This window comes from Pelodiscus sinensis, chromosome 9 (assembly GCF_052426305.1).
Source record: "Pelodiscus sinensis isolate ZL-2025 chromosome 9, ASM5242630v1, whole genome shotgun sequence".
In the NCBI taxonomy this organism is placed as follows: Eukaryota; Metazoa; Chordata; order Testudines; family Trionychidae; genus Pelodiscus; species Pelodiscus sinensis.
Window position 1 is genome coordinate 25,836,096 of NC_143060.1, and position 16,683 is coordinate 25,852,778.

Here is a 16,683-nt window from a genome sequence, read left to right on the forward strand (position 1 = left end):
TTGAAAAAAGTTTGGACACCCCTGCCATAAACCTAAAGAAATGAGGTTTCAAAAAAGCCTGCCGTTTTTGAAAGAACCACGTCTAGACCGCAGTTTTACTTTCAAAATGGCACTTGTTTGAAAGAGCAGCAATGATGCGATTATGGAAATGAAGTGCAGGATATTTAAATCCCCGCTTCATTTGCACTTTCAACATCTCTCTGTTGACAGAGGGATGTAATCTAGACGTAGCCATAGATGGTATCCTGAGCTTTTGTGGGTATAACCTACTTCTTCAGATGAGTGGAGTTATTAAAGTTCCAGTTTTGAAATAAATAGGGGATGGCAGAGGAGAAAAGAGGGGGGAAAAAAGGGAAAGAAATAGTCAATTAGAGTCTCCATGCTACAAAGTCTGCCAGAGACCAGCCAACCAGCCTATTCAGGTAAGTGGGGGGAGAAGCTGGTCCCCCTGTGGCCTCCCCTTCTTCCCGAAAGGTGCCCCATGCAGGGAAGGGGCTCAGGTTTCCCTTCCCTCCCACTCTGGGAACAGACCTCTGGTTCCACATGTTTGCTCACAGCAAAAGGAATTTTGCTGGCAGCCTCTGCAGCCCCCTGAGCCTGGGAAGCAGCTCCAGCCTCTTTTTCACTGCCACCCAGCATGTGACGCTTCTCCCACCAGATCTCCTGCTCATGCCTCTCCCACATGCACAAGAGGAACCTGAAGTATCTGGCTGTGCTGCAGGGGAGGCTGGAGGAAGTTTTTAAAGTGGCCCAGGGAGCCCACTCAGCATTTTACAGCTGCAGGACCCCCCAAGGGCCAGATTAAATTGTTTAGCAGGCTGCCTACTGCCCGTGGGCCAGAAGTTCCCCACCCCTGTCTTATAGATAGTTCCTGGTGCCCTATCAGCTCTTGCTACAGTTTAGCCAGCTATTGCTGGAATTGTGCACCAGGACGCATCCACTTACTTTCACCTCTGGATATAGGGCACAAAGAGTATGTCTAGACTACATGGCTCCATTGATGGGTTAGGGTTAGGGTTGGGTTTCACGAGGCATACCGGAGCAGTCGACAAAGGCTTCCCTTGTTGACCGCGGAGAATCTAGACTGCCCAGCTGTGCCGATCAGCTGATCGTTGGCACAGTGTGGCAGCCATTTTTATGTAAATGAAGCGGCGATTATTTAAATCTCTGCTTCATTTTGCTATGTCTAGTAAACTCATCTACATGGCTCCGTTGACGGAGCCATGTAGTCTAGACATACCCAAACTGTGGAGGGGAACATAGACATGGAAGATGCTGGGGCCCACTGAATCATCCCTGAGTTGTGAGGAGGAGGAGGACAGAGCTGGAGCTTATGTTGGGGACTTGTATGTATGTGCCATCCAAATAGAATTTACACTGCTGTTTAACCAAGCCATTCTTTTCTCCCTCTATACTTGGCTCTAAATCCTGCAAGAAAACTTCACTCAGCTGGCCTCTTGCTCTTCTCTGAAGTGTAGCTTTTAGTGCTTTCTAAAGCTAAGCCTCATGAAGGAGGGCATTAGAGATGAAAGAAATGCTAACCCCAAAGAGTTACTTCCCTTTTCTGTTTGTGCGTGCGTCAGTCTTCCTGGACAGATTAATATTTGAACAATTCAGGTGCTAACCTTCCAAAATCCTGTTGCTGTCTTTTGCTTGGTATTTATCCATATGTGTTACACAAACTTGGGACTCTTCTTCTAGTCTGAGAAATGCTAGTAGGATCCAAGAGACTAAATACCTGGAAGGAAAAATAATACATTAACATAGCTTTTGCTTCAGGCTAAACAGAAGTGATCGTTAATAAGAGAACAAAGCTTTGCATTTTTGAAAATATATTACAAGGAAGTATATCCTTAAATATACCTCTAACCCCTCCGCCAGGTGGAATCATCAGCAGCTAGTGCCAGGCTCAATATCTAGGAAAGGGGTCTCAAACTCAATTTTACCTTGGGGCCAGTGCCAATCCTCAAATGCTTTTGGTGGGCCAGCAGCTAGCCCCTCTGGCAGTGCTCTGGGGAGGAAGGGCATCTCTGTGCTATAGTCAGAAAGAGAGGAGGGGAGAGGACAAACCATGGGCCAGAGCAGACATACAACCGCATATAAAGGAATCCAATGCATCAGGGAAGGGCAGACAAATAAGCAGTGGCAAATTTTTAAAGTGCTTCTACACAAATGCTAGGAGTCTGACTAATAAGATGGGTGAAGTAGAGTACCTTGTATTAAAGGAGGAGATTGACATAATAGGCATCACTGAATCCTGGTGGAATGAGGAAAATCTGTGGGACACAATCATACCAGGATATAAAATATATCGAAAGGATAGAGCAGGCCGGGTGAGTGGTGGGGTGGCACTGTATGTGAAAGATAATGTAGAATCAAATGAAATAAAAATATTAAATGAGTCAACATGTTTCATAGAATTGCTATGGATAGTAATTCCATGCTCCAATAATAAGAAATTAGCAGTAGGGATTATATTACCGACCACCTGACCAGGATGGTGATACTGACATTGAAATGCTGAGGGAGATTAGAGAGGCTACCAAAATAAAGAACTCTATAATAATGGGGGATTTTAATTATCCCCGTATTGACTGGATACATGTCACCTCAGGAAGAGAAGCAGAGAGAAAATTTCTCAATGACTGCTCCTTAGAGCAGCTGGTGCAGGAACCCACAAGGGGAGAGGCAATTCTCGATTTAGTCCTGAGTGGAGCGCAGGATCAGGTCCAGGAGATAACCGTTACAGGACCGCTTGGGAATTGTGACCATAATATAACAACATTTAACATTCCTGTGGTGGGAAGAACACCTCAGCAGTCCAGAACCCTGGCATTTAATTTCAAAAAGGGGAATTGCACAAAAATGAGGTGCTGCTGGGTGAGTTCACCCCCTGTTCGCCCACCCATCCTCCCACCACTGGGCCGTGAGCTATGCAGGGCTCATTAAATAACTTTTTTCAAACTATTTTGCAAATGGGATTGGGGAAGTGCTTGGGCTGTACATAACCCCGGAACTGGGAGTTTGAGACCCCTGATCCAGGGGTTCCTCTCCATCCATCCAAAATACAACTAGCTTGAACCCTCAGAATTAACCTGAGTAACCTGGGAAATTCACACTCCACCCCAGTTGCCTCTGAGAAGCAGTGCTTCCCCACTTGCAAACACAGGTTCTGAGCATAGAAAATAAACTTTTAATAAGAGGGAGGTAAGTAACTTGGCATTAATTTGGGAAAACACCACAAACAGAGTTCATAAACAAAAACATAAGTAAAAGTCCTGCCCCAAATAGAGGTCTTTTTCCTCTTCTTTTCTTATGTTCAGCAATCTAAGTATTCCCTTCACATGCAACCCTGAGTCCGCTGCATATCCTTCTAGCGTGCCGAGCCCCTTATCCACTGAACATTCACAGAACTCCCAGATGCTCTGCTTTCAAAAGGACTAGTACACACCAGCTCACTACAGGTTGGACCACCCTAATCCGGCACACTGGGGACATGACCGGCCCCAAACGGGAGTTTGCCAGACCAGGGGAGGTAAATTTTGGCTCCTCTGCTGATTAATTCTGGAGCTCTCAAGTATTCTCTGCACCCCACTCACAGTTGCTGCCCTTGTCAAGAGCCATTACAGAGTTCACCTCCCTTCCTGAGTGGGAGGAGTCAAGAGGTATCTTTCTTACTCTGCTGGTCATTTGCCATCTACCTGCTTTCTACTCTCTGCCGCTGCTCTTCTGGCCGCTCCTCATACCTCTCTGCTGCCATCCTGCTTGACATTTGTCATGTTTCTGCTGCTCTGTTAGTTGCTGGTTGCATCATTCCAGTGCCACCCTGTTGACTATTCATCACATCTTTCCCACAACTGCCCTGCTGGCTCTTAGTCGCCATCCACTGCCATCCCCTTCTTGGCTGTGACTTCTGCCCATCTGTCTCAAGTGATTTCAGCTCCCCGTGATTTTAACTCTTAGCAAGCAGGTTAGAAGAAACACAACTTCAACACAATTAACACACGAAAGAGGCCTTCTTAGCTCTGTTCTTTGAATTGTGTGTGTGGTAGGAATGTTAGCATATAGCCATTTAAAGGATTAACCAGTAAGCCTGTGCTTATTGATTAACCCAAACAACTACATGCATGCCACTTGTAAAATATCAGAGGCAGCAACAAGTAGGGTGGAGGGGGAGCTGGTGCTGACTTTTAAGCTGGCACCCCATGCATGCTAGTTCTCGCAGAGCTTTAAAGCCAGCCTCTCATGTGTACCAGTTCCCTCCTGATCCTATCACCCTCCACACTGCTGCCTCTTCATCATAGAGCCACCTGCCCCCATGGGCTGCTGCCTCCCTATTAGCCTCAAATTTCTGGAGCAAAGTGACTGTGGATCACAAGTCATCTGAGGCAGTAGTTCATTACAAAAAAAGCAATCAGAAAATAATGTATGCTCCATGAAATTCTCATTTTTCAAACAAGATATTCTGGTAAATGCTGATTTCTAGGCAGAATATTAAATTGGCATTGAGGTTGTAAAAGGTTAATTTAAAAGGGGAGAAAAAATATCAGTGCTTTTTTTTTTCGTTTTCAAAGTCTCAGTGCTGCAACAGGTAACTCATAGCAGGACTGCAGTACGCGTTAGGGATGTAAGCAACTAGCTGAGTAGTCAACTACCCCATAAGCCTAGGTTTATCAGGTAGTCAAGTCGACTATTTGCATTCCTCCCCACTTGCTGCCTCTATCAAATGCAGCAATAGTGGGAGGGGGGAGCTGGCTTAAAAGACGGTTCCCCCCAGCACCGTCTCAGCAGTACCACATCCCCCACCTACGCTGCTGCCTTGTTGGTCGGTGGGGGGGTCCCATTAGGGAGCTGGGACCCCTGCAGACAGGGGCTGCTGGACCTGGACCATCCAGCTCCTACTACATTTAAACTGCAAAGCCACAGTGTGGGTAGCTCCTGGACCTGGCACGAGCTGGGACAGAGCACCTTCCCTTATCAACTAATCATGTAGTCGATACAAATTGTATTGATTACACAGCTAGCCAGTTACCTGCCTCTTAACATCCTTAGTATCCACATGACACCATGTTGGGCTTTTATGCTGTCAAGCAGTCTGTCCTTGTGCTATATTTTGCAGGATCGGGATCTAGAGTAACCAAAACATCCTTCATTTTTTAAAAAAACTTGAAAAATAATTACATTTGATGCAGTATTTGTTTAGAAAGACAAATGTATGTCAGTATTTACATTTTAATGTGTTATAAGCTAGTCCATTAGTTCTTAGGACTCCAAGAAGCCTTGCATTGTAGGCATGTTAAATTTCATATTTTTTTTATTTTAAACAGGTATTTCGAGGCATTGCTCATTGTTGCTGGAGATTACAGTCTAGTCAAGCTGCTGAAGCATCACATCAAATTAAATCTGGTGGAACTGGCTTTAGTTTTGGTAAGTATTTTGTGGGTCCGAAGAAATGGTGCTATGTAGTTTATATCTAAAATTGTTACAATCTGGACAAAATAACTGTCCTTCAATAGCTTAAGAGTGTGTTTCATAGCATTGCAATGCAGGATGATGCTGTTATTCAGGCTGAGAAAACATTTTGATACGAAAGCCCTATTTTCATTAATCAATATCTTTCTTTTAAAAATATTTAAGATCCAAAATGCCTGTCTTGGTCAGGTCAGAAAACCGTGAAGTGTTTGTAAAGTCTGATTTAAAAAAAGGCCTACTACCAGCAATTTGGGGCTGCAGAGCAGAAATCAGTGGGCCTTCTGCCCCCCTCTCTTGGCTGAGACCACAAGCTCCTGGAGAAGCCCCAAGTGCTGCCTCTCCTCCCCCACCAGAGGTGTGCTGGGCTGGCCCATCCTCATATATCTGTCCCCAAATATAAAACAGAAAAAGTGGGAAGAGGGGAAAAAAACCTGTCAATTAAAGTGTTCATTCTAAATGAGGCTAAGGGTATGTCTACACTTGCCCCCTAGTTCGAACTAGGGAGGCAAATGAAACTTACTGAAGTTGCAAATCAAGGGCTGGATTTAAGTATCCCGTACTTGATTAGCATATTCGTGGCCGGTCGCCATTTTAAAATACCCTAATAGAGTGGGCAGTAAGTGCCTGATACTTAGCTTTTGATGTCATAGAATCATAGGACTGGAAGGGACCTTGAGAGGCCATCGAGTCCAGCCCCCTGCCCTCAAGGCAGGACCAAGCTCCGTTTACACCATCCCTGACAGATGTCTATCTAAACCTGTTCTTAAATATCTCCAGAGAGGGAGATTCCACCACCTCCCTTGGCAATTTATTCCAATATTTGACCACCCTGACAGTTAGGAATTTTTTCCTAATGTCCAATCTAAACCTCCCCTGCTGCACTTTAAGCCCATTACTCCTTGTCCTGTCCTCAGAAACCAAGAGGAACAAATTTTCTCCTTGCTCCTTGTGACACCCTTTTAGATATTTGAAAACCGCTATCATGTCCCCCCTTAATCTTCTTTTTTCCAAACTAAACAAGCCCAGTTCATGAAGCCTGGCTTCATAGGTCATGTTCTCTAGACCTTTAATCATTCTTGTCGCTCTTCTCTGTACCCTTTCCAATTTCTCCACATCTTTCTTGAAATGTGGCGCCCAGAACTGGACACAGTACTCCAGCTGAGGCCTAACTAGTGCAGAGTAGAGCGGCAGAATGACTTCGCGAGTTTTGCTTACAACACACCTGTTGATACAACCTAGAATCATATTTGCTTTTTTTGCAACAGCATCACACTGTTGACTCATATTCAACTTGTGGTCCACTATGACCCCTAGATCCCTTTCCGCCATGCTTCTTCCTAGACAGTCACTTCCCATCTTGTATGTATGGAACTGACTGTTCCTTCCTAAGTGGAGCACTTTGCATTTCTCTTTATTAATCTTCATCCTGTTTACCTCTGACCATTTCTCTAACTTGCTAAGGTCATTTTGAATTATGTCCCTATCCTCCAAAGAAGTTGCAACCCCACCCAGTTTGGTATCATCTGCAAACTTAATAAGCGTACTCTCTATCCCAATATCTACATCATTGATGAAGATATTGAACAGTACGGGTCCCAAAACAGACCCTTGCGGAACTCCACTTGTTATCCCTTTCCAGCAGGATTTAGCACCGTTAACAACGACTCTCTGACTACGGTTATCCAGCCAATTATGCACCCACCTTATCGTGGCCCTATCTAAGTTATATTTGCCTAGTTTATCAATAAGAATATCATGCGAGACCGTATCAAATGCCTTACTAAAGTCTAGGTATATGACATCCACCGCTTCTCCCTTATCCACAAGGCTCGTTATCCTATCAAAGAAAGCTATCAGAATAGTTTGGCATGACTTGTTCTTCACAAACTCATGCTGGCTATTCCCTATCACTTTATTACCTTCCAAGTGTTTGCATATGATTTCCTTAATTACCTGCTCCATTATCTTCCCTGGGACAGACGTTAAACTGTAGTTTCCTGGGTTCTTCTTATTCCCCTTTTTATAGATGGGCACAATATTTGCCGTTTTCCAGTCTTCTGGAATCTCCCCTGTCATCTATGATTTTTCAAAGATCATAGCTAAAGGCTCCTATTTAGGTGTTGAATATAACGGCCCATCCAAGAAATGTCTTTGTTGAATCCCTGGCTAAATTTGTCAGATTTGCCCATGAAGGCCAATTCTGCAGTTTCTCTCTCTGGTTGGTTCCTGAAATTGTTTCGTAAGAGGCTAGCCACTTTTAAATCTATTAATGAGTGCAAGTTAAAATGTTCCCCATCAGGTTTCTGTGTGTTACTGTTTCAAATATCTGCTTTGTGTCCATTAATCCTTTGTCGTAGAGAGTGTCCTATTTGGCCAATATACACGGCAGAGAGGCATTGCTGGCACTTGATGGCATATATCACATTTGTGGATGTGCAGTTGTATGAGCCTCTGATATGTGGCTAATGTAGTTAGGTCCTGTGATGGTGTTGATAATATAATGTGTGGAAAGAGTTGGCAACAGAGTTTATTGCAGGGGGGTGGGTTCCTGGGTTGGTATGTTTGAGGTGTTGCTGGAGAGAATTTATTTGAGATTAGGGGGTTGTCTGTAGGCAAGGATGGCTTTTCCCCCAAAGCCTGTGAGAATGAGGGATCATTTTCCAGGGTAGGTTGCAGATTGTTAATGATGTGTTGGAAGGGTGTAAGTTGGGGGCTATAGATGATGACTAGTGGTGCTAATTTACTTGTCTGAGTACTCATTTGGCTCTGTGAATCTGTTTCTTCACTTCCCCCAGTAGGTATTTAAGTTTTAAGACTGCCTGATAGAGATGCTGTAGGTGTTTGTCTCTGTCTGTGGGTTTGGAGCAAATCTGGTTGGATCTTAGGGCCTGGCTGTAAACAACTGATTGGGTAATGTGTCTTGGATAGAAACTAGAGGCATGTAGGTAAGTACAACTGTTGGTAGGTTTCTGGTATAGGGTGGTGGAAATGTGGCCATCATTTAATTTTACTGTAGTGTCCTCAGCTGACCCCGGGTTCTGGGGAAGTGCCGTGTGGCATGGTGCCCAGGGTCAGCGGAGGACTCAGAGTTCCCTGCTGACCTCAGGGTCCATGAGGGTGCTTCCACTTTGAAGTGCACAAGTGCCCCCGCTGACTCTGGGCTGCACGCGGGTGCTTACGCTTTGAAATGCACAAGAGCCTTTGGGGGCTCTTGTGCTTTTCAAATTATAAGCACCCTCCTGGAGCCTAGAGTCAGTGGGACTTCCCACTGGTCCTGGGCTGCACCTGGAGTTCCGCATTCCTCCTTTGAAATGTACAAGAGCTCCAGAAGTGCCTATTGACTAGTCGATGGAAATTCCATGAGTTCTCAACCAGTAAATTACTTGTTTTTTAACATCCTTAACACATACTATAGGAACTCTTGTGTATTTACAAATATAGTTTATTAATACACACAGTACAATCACAAACAACCCATCTTAACAAGATAGAGAATGTACATCTGCACTTCCATATACTCCCACCATCCATTGAACAACCTGAAGTGTTGACCATCATGTTCCCTATCATCACCCGCAGCCTTCATTCTGGCATCTCCCAAGGACTACATCTCCTTCTCCTACTGCTCCTAGGCTGAGATCCCACTGTTATGATAAGTTATGCTGACGCTGTTATGTTTGATGCATATTCAGTAAGGGATTTTTTCCTTTTTACTTTTTCACCTCAAGTAATGCTGAAGTGTCTTTTTCTTATAAGTCAGTATATCAATTATTTCAACTTATCATGTATGTCAGTTGGTAACCTTGCCCTTTTTGTGGTTAGATATCACATGTTATTTCTGTCCTAACTGATTATTTTAGGTATTTCCATGTTGTGGTGTACCTGTTAAGTTTAAAAGGGCATGAATTTAGGGAAGTCCCTATGTCAGCCTGCTCCAGTACATCACATAAAATTATTGTGTGTCAAACCTTACACTTTAGCTCATCATCTAGGTCAGTGGTGTCTGCGGACACCTTGCAGGTGGTCTGCATCTCATACTCAGCCCCCTGGCCCTGTTCCCACCGCAGCAGGAGCCCTTGTTTGCATTCCACCTCGTGACCCCCCACCCCCTCCACAACATTGGAGCACCAGTGCTAGCTTACTGTGGGGGATGGGAGGAGAAAGCCCTAAACCTCCCTGCTGGAACTGGCTTGTGCGGAAAGAAGTGGGGCTAGAAGGGGAAGAAGTGGGGCCAGAAGTGGCTCCACACGTGGCCACTTCCCTTCCCTCTCTCCTGACGGGTCCTGCTTTGAGCAAGGGGCTTGACTCAGTGACCTCCTGAGCTCTCTTCCAGCCCTAGAATTCTATGATTCTGTGAACAGCACTGCTTTCCCCACTGCTTCCATTGGCCGGATTCTGGCCAATGGAAGCAGTGGGAGGCTGTGCCTGGAACATGGTGCTTGGGAGTGAAACAGGGCCTCCCTTCCCTCAGCCCAGACTTTGCACCCCCAACACACTCGCACATCACCTCCTGCTGCACCATCTCCCCCCATGGCCAGACACCCTACCCCTGACCTGCTCCTGCACCTTCCCTTGCTCCTGCACTCTCCTCCTCTCTCTGGCCAGATACCTTATCCCCAGCCTACTCCTGTACCCTCCCACCTGGCCAGACACCCTACTTGCACCCTATTCCTGCACCCCTTCCCCCCTGGCTAGATACCCTGCTCCCAGCCCACTCCTGTACCCTCCTCCTGGCCAAACCTCACCCCCTCCCACACCTTACTTCCCACCCAGATCCTGCACCCCCTTCCCTATTCCACTTACTGGCGGTACTGTTCTGCACAGTGAACACTTCATTTTTGGTCCCACCCCAGAGTCTAGGGATGTCCACAAATCCACTAACCCCTGAACCCCAGAAGAATTAATCTGGCTTCTGGGAAGCCCTGAACCTCAGGTCTCTCTGTCCCTCCCCATCTCCCCCAGGAGGCTGGAGTGCCAGAGGAGTGAGATCTCAGTTGAGGGCCACATTAGTGATGGTTGAAGGTTTTTTTTACTTTTTTTGTTTGTTTGCTTCTTACTAGCACGATTCCCAGCACTCTTCTCTCCCTCCCCCTCTCCTCCCTGCCCAACCCTCACCTCTGCCATAAATATAGACAATATTGAAACCCTTTTTGTTGGACATGAATTATTATTTTACTTCATTTAAAATGTAGTTTGATACACTAACATATTAAAATTAAAGGGCTTACTCTGTTTAATAATTTCAATTAATATTTCCTTTCTTACTGGTTAAATTAAACCATTCTCCCTAACTTCACCAATAGCAAAAGGGCTTGGGCATAATTATTTAATTAATGGCAAGTTTCCATTAGCAGCTGGTGGTCCGCGGAAAGATTTGCATTGAGCCATGTTGGCTACCAGCCAAAAAGTTGGATAATCACTGTTCTAGGTGAAAGGTTCCGTATATCTGTTGGCCAACTTTGCTATTTGGGTGAAAGGTCCCAGATAAATGTATGCTAACTTTGTCTTAAGCATAACATACAGGATGTGGTCTGTAACTTCCTTGTGTTACAGGCAAACTATTTTAACACAATACTATTATAACCTATTATAACTTCTTATAATAAGTAATATTAATAAGGAAATAAAACCATGAGAAAATAAAAAAACCAGCAGCGTCAGTTTCACCAGCAGGCTGAATCCAGACGCCTGGGGCAGAGCAGCTGGGGTGCTGCAGAGTTGGTCTCGTAGCGCCGCCCCTCGGCGCTGTGGGACCAACCCGGCAGGACCCCAGCTGCTCTGCCCCAGGGGTCCCCAAGTCAGCCGCTGCTGAAACAGATCAGCGGCTGATTCCAGGAAGCCCCGGGCAGAGCTGCTCTGCCCTGGGCTTCCTGGAATCAGCCGCTGATCTGTTTCAGCAGTGGCTGAATCGGGGACCCCAGGGGCAGAGCAGCTGGGGTCCTGCCGGGTTGGTCCCGCAGCACCGTCCTTTGGCGCTGCGGGACCAACCCGGCAGCACTCCAGCTGCTCTGCCCCAGGCATCCCCAAGAGCAGCTGGAGTGCTGCTGGGTTGGTGCCGTAGCGCCGCCCCTCGGCGCTGCGGGACCAACCCGGCAGCACCCCAGCTGCTCTATTGCAGGCATCCCCGATTCAGCTGCTGCTGAAACTGACCAGCAGCAGCTGAATCAGGGATGCCTGGGGCAGAGCCGGACTATCGTAAGGGGGGCTATGAGGGGTCTGGGGTGGCATCCCCTCCCACCCCACTCCAGACCCCTCATAGCCCCCCCTTCTGTTAGTCCGGCATATCTGATAATCCGGCACCTTTGGGTCCTAAAGGTGCCGGATTATCAGAAGTTTACTGTACTATTTTTATCATTTTTGCAATGCATATATTTGTGATAAAAATAATATAAAGAGCGCTGTACTAGGGATGTTAAATTTAGATTTATTAACTAATCAAATCAGATGGGATTTCTATCAACTATTCAATTAGTTGATAAGGGCACCTCTGCCTTTGAACTGTAGCAAGAGCCTGGCAAAAGCGGAAGCCCAGCAGGGAGCGCCAGGACAGCAGTGGACTGGTCCCATGCTCCCTGCAGTGCCTGAGTCTTTGAAATGTACAAGAGCCCCAGCAGGCTCATTTCAAAGGCAGAATTGCAGCAGAACTGGCACAGGCAGACACTGTTTCAGTCCCTGCTCATGCGGTTTCCTTCTGTGCCTATACCTTTCCTGTCCCCTGCGGAGATGGTGCTGGAGGGAGCCGGCTCCTCTTAGTACCAGTTCCTGCTAAGGATGTTATGGAATTTCCGTCGACTAGTTGATAGACACTTCCACATTCCTGCTGTACTTCCTGCAATAATTCCTGCTGGGGTTCTTGTACATTTCAAAGGAGGAATGTGGAACTCCATGTATAGCTCAGGGCAAGTGAGAAGTCCTGCTGACTCCAGGCTGCATGCAGCTCATGTGCATTTTAAAGCCATGGAGCCCGGGGTCAGCGGGGAACTCACAGTCCTCCGCTGACCCCGGGCTCCACTGCCCCTTTGAAACACACGGAGGCAGCAGTTTCAAAGGGGCAGCCGCCTCACAGCTGATCCATGGTATCAGCTGTGTGGTGCTCCCACTCTGAAGTACCTCTTCCCCCTTCTATCTCATAGAGGCAGCAAGGGGCGGAGCGTGTTGACTAGTTGAATAGTCAAAAGACTATCCGATAAGCAAATGTTTATCCGATAGTCAACTAGTCTTTAACATCCCTAGTTCCTGCTGCCCCCCCTTGCTGCCTCTCTCTGATAGAAGCAGCAAGAATGGGGAAGTGGCTAGTCACATCACTAGTCAACTATCCAGTAAGTTTATGCTTGTTACAGATAGTCTCACGCCAACCCCTGAGTCCGCTGTACATCCTTCTAGTGTGCCTAGCCCCTTATCCACTGAACATTCATAGAACTCCCAGTTTCTGCTTTCAAAAAGACCAGTACTCACCAACTCTCTCTGGTCTGGCAACATCTGTGGTTCAGCAGGATCATAGATGTTGCTGCAACAGAGAGCTGAGGGGCCAGGAGCCAGGAACGGGATGGGGGGCTGGCAGCTGGGACAGGATTGGAGAGCCTGGTGTTAGGCTCTGCTGCCAGCCCCAACAGTTGGGGCTGAACCCAGCATTGCAGCACTGCCAGGAGGCGCAGAGCCCAACAGCTAGGACTGGGGCCTTCTCCACCATCACAGCCCCACCATGGGGCAACAGAATCCTCCCGAGGGGCACTGAGTCCAGTGGCCGGGACTGGACCTGACACCACAGTCCTGCTGGGGGCATGGAGCCTGTCAGTTGGGGCTGAACCTGGCATCAGAGCCCCACTGGGATCAGGGAGCCTGGTGGCTGGGCAACATTGCAGTCCTGCTGGGGACATAGAACCCAGCGGCTGGGACTGGACCCGGCAGTGCAGCCTGGCTGGCCCAGTGGCCCTGGGGCAGAGAACCCAGCAGTCAGGAGGGGAGCCAGACTTAGGGGCCAGGCTGGCAGTGGAGCTGGGGAGGGAGGTAGCACAGAGTTTGGAGAGGAGCCTGGCTGGGTTTGTTGATGGGCCTCAGGAGAGCTCCAGAATTCATCAGCAGAGGGGCCAAAATTGACCTCCCCTGGTCTGGCAAACTCCCTTGTTTGGGGCTGGTCAGGTCCCCAAGGTGCCGGATTAGGGTGGTCCAACCTGTAGTGAGCTAGTGTGTATTAGTCATTTTGAAAGCAGAGCATCTGGGAGTTCTGTGAATGTTCAGTGGATAAGGAGCTAGGCACGCTAGAAGGATATGCAACAGACTCAGGGGTTGCATGAGACTATCCGTAGTATGTACAGAGAGTACAAAGCCTTCAGAGAACTGTAAGGCAGTGTTTGTGTTGCCAGAAGCTGAGGGAATCAGGGACCTGACCTAGAGCAGGCACAGAGAGGATTTTCTCACACTAATGGTGGGTGATGACAAGGTACCTCACAATTCTGGTTCTCTTGTGAAGCATTACGCCTGTATTGGCATTTTCAGTGTTTTGCAGATCACTAAATCCTCAATAAGTAAGTGCATGTGGGGTGAAAAGTAGAGATTTATACTCGTAAGTAGGAGATGGCTGAGCCTTTTTGGTCCTGTATATGGTCTTAGGTGGGAGACAAATGAGGATCTGGTGGGAGCAGATCATTAACTTTAACAAGGAGCAAGACTAATTTTAGTGTAGAATTTGTGACTAAAATGTGTTATTTTTCTAGAGCTCAGTGATGAACAGAAAGAGTTTCAAGCTACTGCTCGTAAATTTGCTAGAGAGGAAATCATACCTGTTGCTGCACAGTATGACAGATCTGGAGAGGTAAGTTTACCACATTTTTGTAGGAAAATAGGTGTGTCTACTCAACATTTTCCAGTTTTGTGGAGATTAACTGAGGTCGTAAATACTTGTCCTTTTCATTTCAGTATCCTGTTCCCCTTATAAAACGGGCATGGGAACTTGGTCTGATGAATTCACACATACCAGAAAGTTGTGGTGAGTAAGTAGGTTTTTTAAAGCTTGTACAATAAAACAAATGAAGAAGGATGTTATGGAGGACTTTAAAAAAAAGATAATGTTATGTAGCTGGTACTAAAACTATTCAGAATTTGAAAATATAGAGCAATAACAGGTATACTTAATGGGTAGGCCGATTTGTTCAGTGCATGGTTAAAATAGTATATATTAAAAGACAAAATACACAAGTACAACGGCATTGACTAATATACAAGACTATGGACTTATACTGGAAAAAGACATACTGCATTATCATAGAATCACAGAAATGTAGAGCAGGAAGGGACATGGAAAAGTCATCAACTCCACCAAATAAAATTAGATATCTGTGACAGTTTGTCCAATCTGTTATTAAAAATCTCCAGGAATGGGATTCTATAACCTGCTTTGGAAGCCTATAACAACACACATAACAGAAGTTTTTTCCTAATATCTGACCTAATTTCGCTTAATGCAGATTAAGCCCATCACTTTCCATCTTACTTTGGGTGGATGTGGAGAGCAGTAAAGAACAGTCTTCTTAATAACAGTCTGTAACAGTTTGAAGACTGAGGTCTTTTCTCAAGACTAAATGTACTAATTTTTTAAACATTTCCTCATAGATAAGTTCTAAGCCTTTTATTATTTTTTTCTGTTTCTTTCCTAATTATGGTACCCAGGATTTGCAGAGTACTTCAACGTAGACCTCACCAATGCAGACTGAAGTGGGCAATTACTGCCCATGTTTCATATTAGGTGTGCCTGTTGATACTATTATGATAGCCCCGCCCCCCTTTTTTTTGAGGTCGCATCACATTGTTGATTCAAATTCAAATTGTGATCTACTAGAAGCCCCCAGATCCTTTTTAGTAGTTCTGTCAACTAACCAAGTATTCCCCATTTGATTTGCATAGTAGTTGTATATTCGATTTTCCTTCCAAGTACTTGGTGCTTGTCTTTATTGAATTTCATCCTGTTGACTCAGACCAATTTTCTAATTACTCAAGGCACTTCTGAATTCTAATTCTGACCTCCAAAGTGCTTGCATCCCCTCTCAGTTTTGTGTCATTGGAAATTTTGTAAGCATTCCTTCCATGCCATTATTCAAGTCATTATAGAGGCTATTGAATACAGCCGGTCCCCGACTTATGAATGACTTATGGACCAAACACTTGGTCATAACTTGAAGTGTTCGTAAGTCGGACTCCATTCATTTACATGCAACCGCGCTGTTGGTAAGCACAGATCGCGTTCATAACTCGGCCTTTATGAACGCTTCATGTTTGTATCAGATGCAGGACTGACCTTTATGGGACTTCACTAAATATGTCCTCTCAGTTTGACTGCAAACTCTTGTTAACTACTCTTTATGTAGTAGTTTTGCACTAACCTACTAGTGTACTACTCATTCCAGTGTTGCATAGTAATTTCGTCTAGAGCATATTCGCTTAGTTAGCCTATGAAAATGTCATGTGGAAATGTCTCAGAAGCTTTTACTAAAATCAAGAGATACCATTTCTACAGCTTCCCCTCATCTACTAAGCCCGTAACCCTGTCAACCTAATTTCCTTCTTTGGTTTGACAAGATTTGGTTGTGACAAATCAATGGTAGTTATTTCTTATAACTCTGTTATCCTGTAAGTGCATATAAACTGATTACTTAATAATTTGTTCTGGTATTTTTCCATGTTTCGAAGTTAGGCTGATGGGTATATCATTTCCTGGGTCATCTTTGTTCTCCTTTTTAAAGATAGGTGCTATGTTTTGCTTTTTCCAAACCTCTTGAGTTCTTGATGATAATTGCTTACTAGGTCTGAGATTGCTTCAGCTAGTTCTTTAGGTAGCCTGGGGCGAATTTCATAAGATCCTGTGGACTTGAATACTTCTAATTTATTTATAAAAAAATTAACCTGCAGTTTACTCTGCTTTCCTTCGTCCTTCTTAATATTATTGTGTTGAGTATAACATCGATGCCTGTTTTTTGTCAGTCTTCACTAACAAGGTTAAACACAGCCTTCTTGATGTCATCAGTTATTAGCTGTCTTTCCCAGTTAATTAGAGGACTTAGAAAAATAGGCAAAGAAAAATTTGACTCCAAATTTATTTAAAGAACCTCTTCTTATTGCCTTTTATATCCCCTGTGGTATGTGATTTGTTTAATGCCTTAATCTTTCTGATTTTTGTCCTTCATACTTGTGCTGTTCTTTTGTACTTTTTTGATTTTT

The 16,683-nt window shown here is 45.4% G+C and overlaps 1 protein-coding gene across 1 annotated transcript in view; it reads left to right on the forward strand.

Annotated features, from left to right (window-relative positions):
• Window positions 1-16,683, forward strand: part of ACADM (acyl-CoA dehydrogenase medium chain) — a 53,258-nt gene that overhangs the window by 2,093 nt on the left and 34,482 nt on the right. Inside the window, exons 2-4 of the mRNA XM_075936274.2 lie at window positions 5,328-5,427; window positions 14,187-14,284; window positions 14,389-14,458. Of these exons, the coding sequence (XP_075792389.2) occupies window positions 5,328-5,427; window positions 14,187-14,284; window positions 14,389-14,458 (268 nt within the window). The remainder of the gene's footprint in view (window positions 1-5,327; window positions 5,428-14,186; window positions 14,285-14,388; window positions 14,459-16,683) is intronic.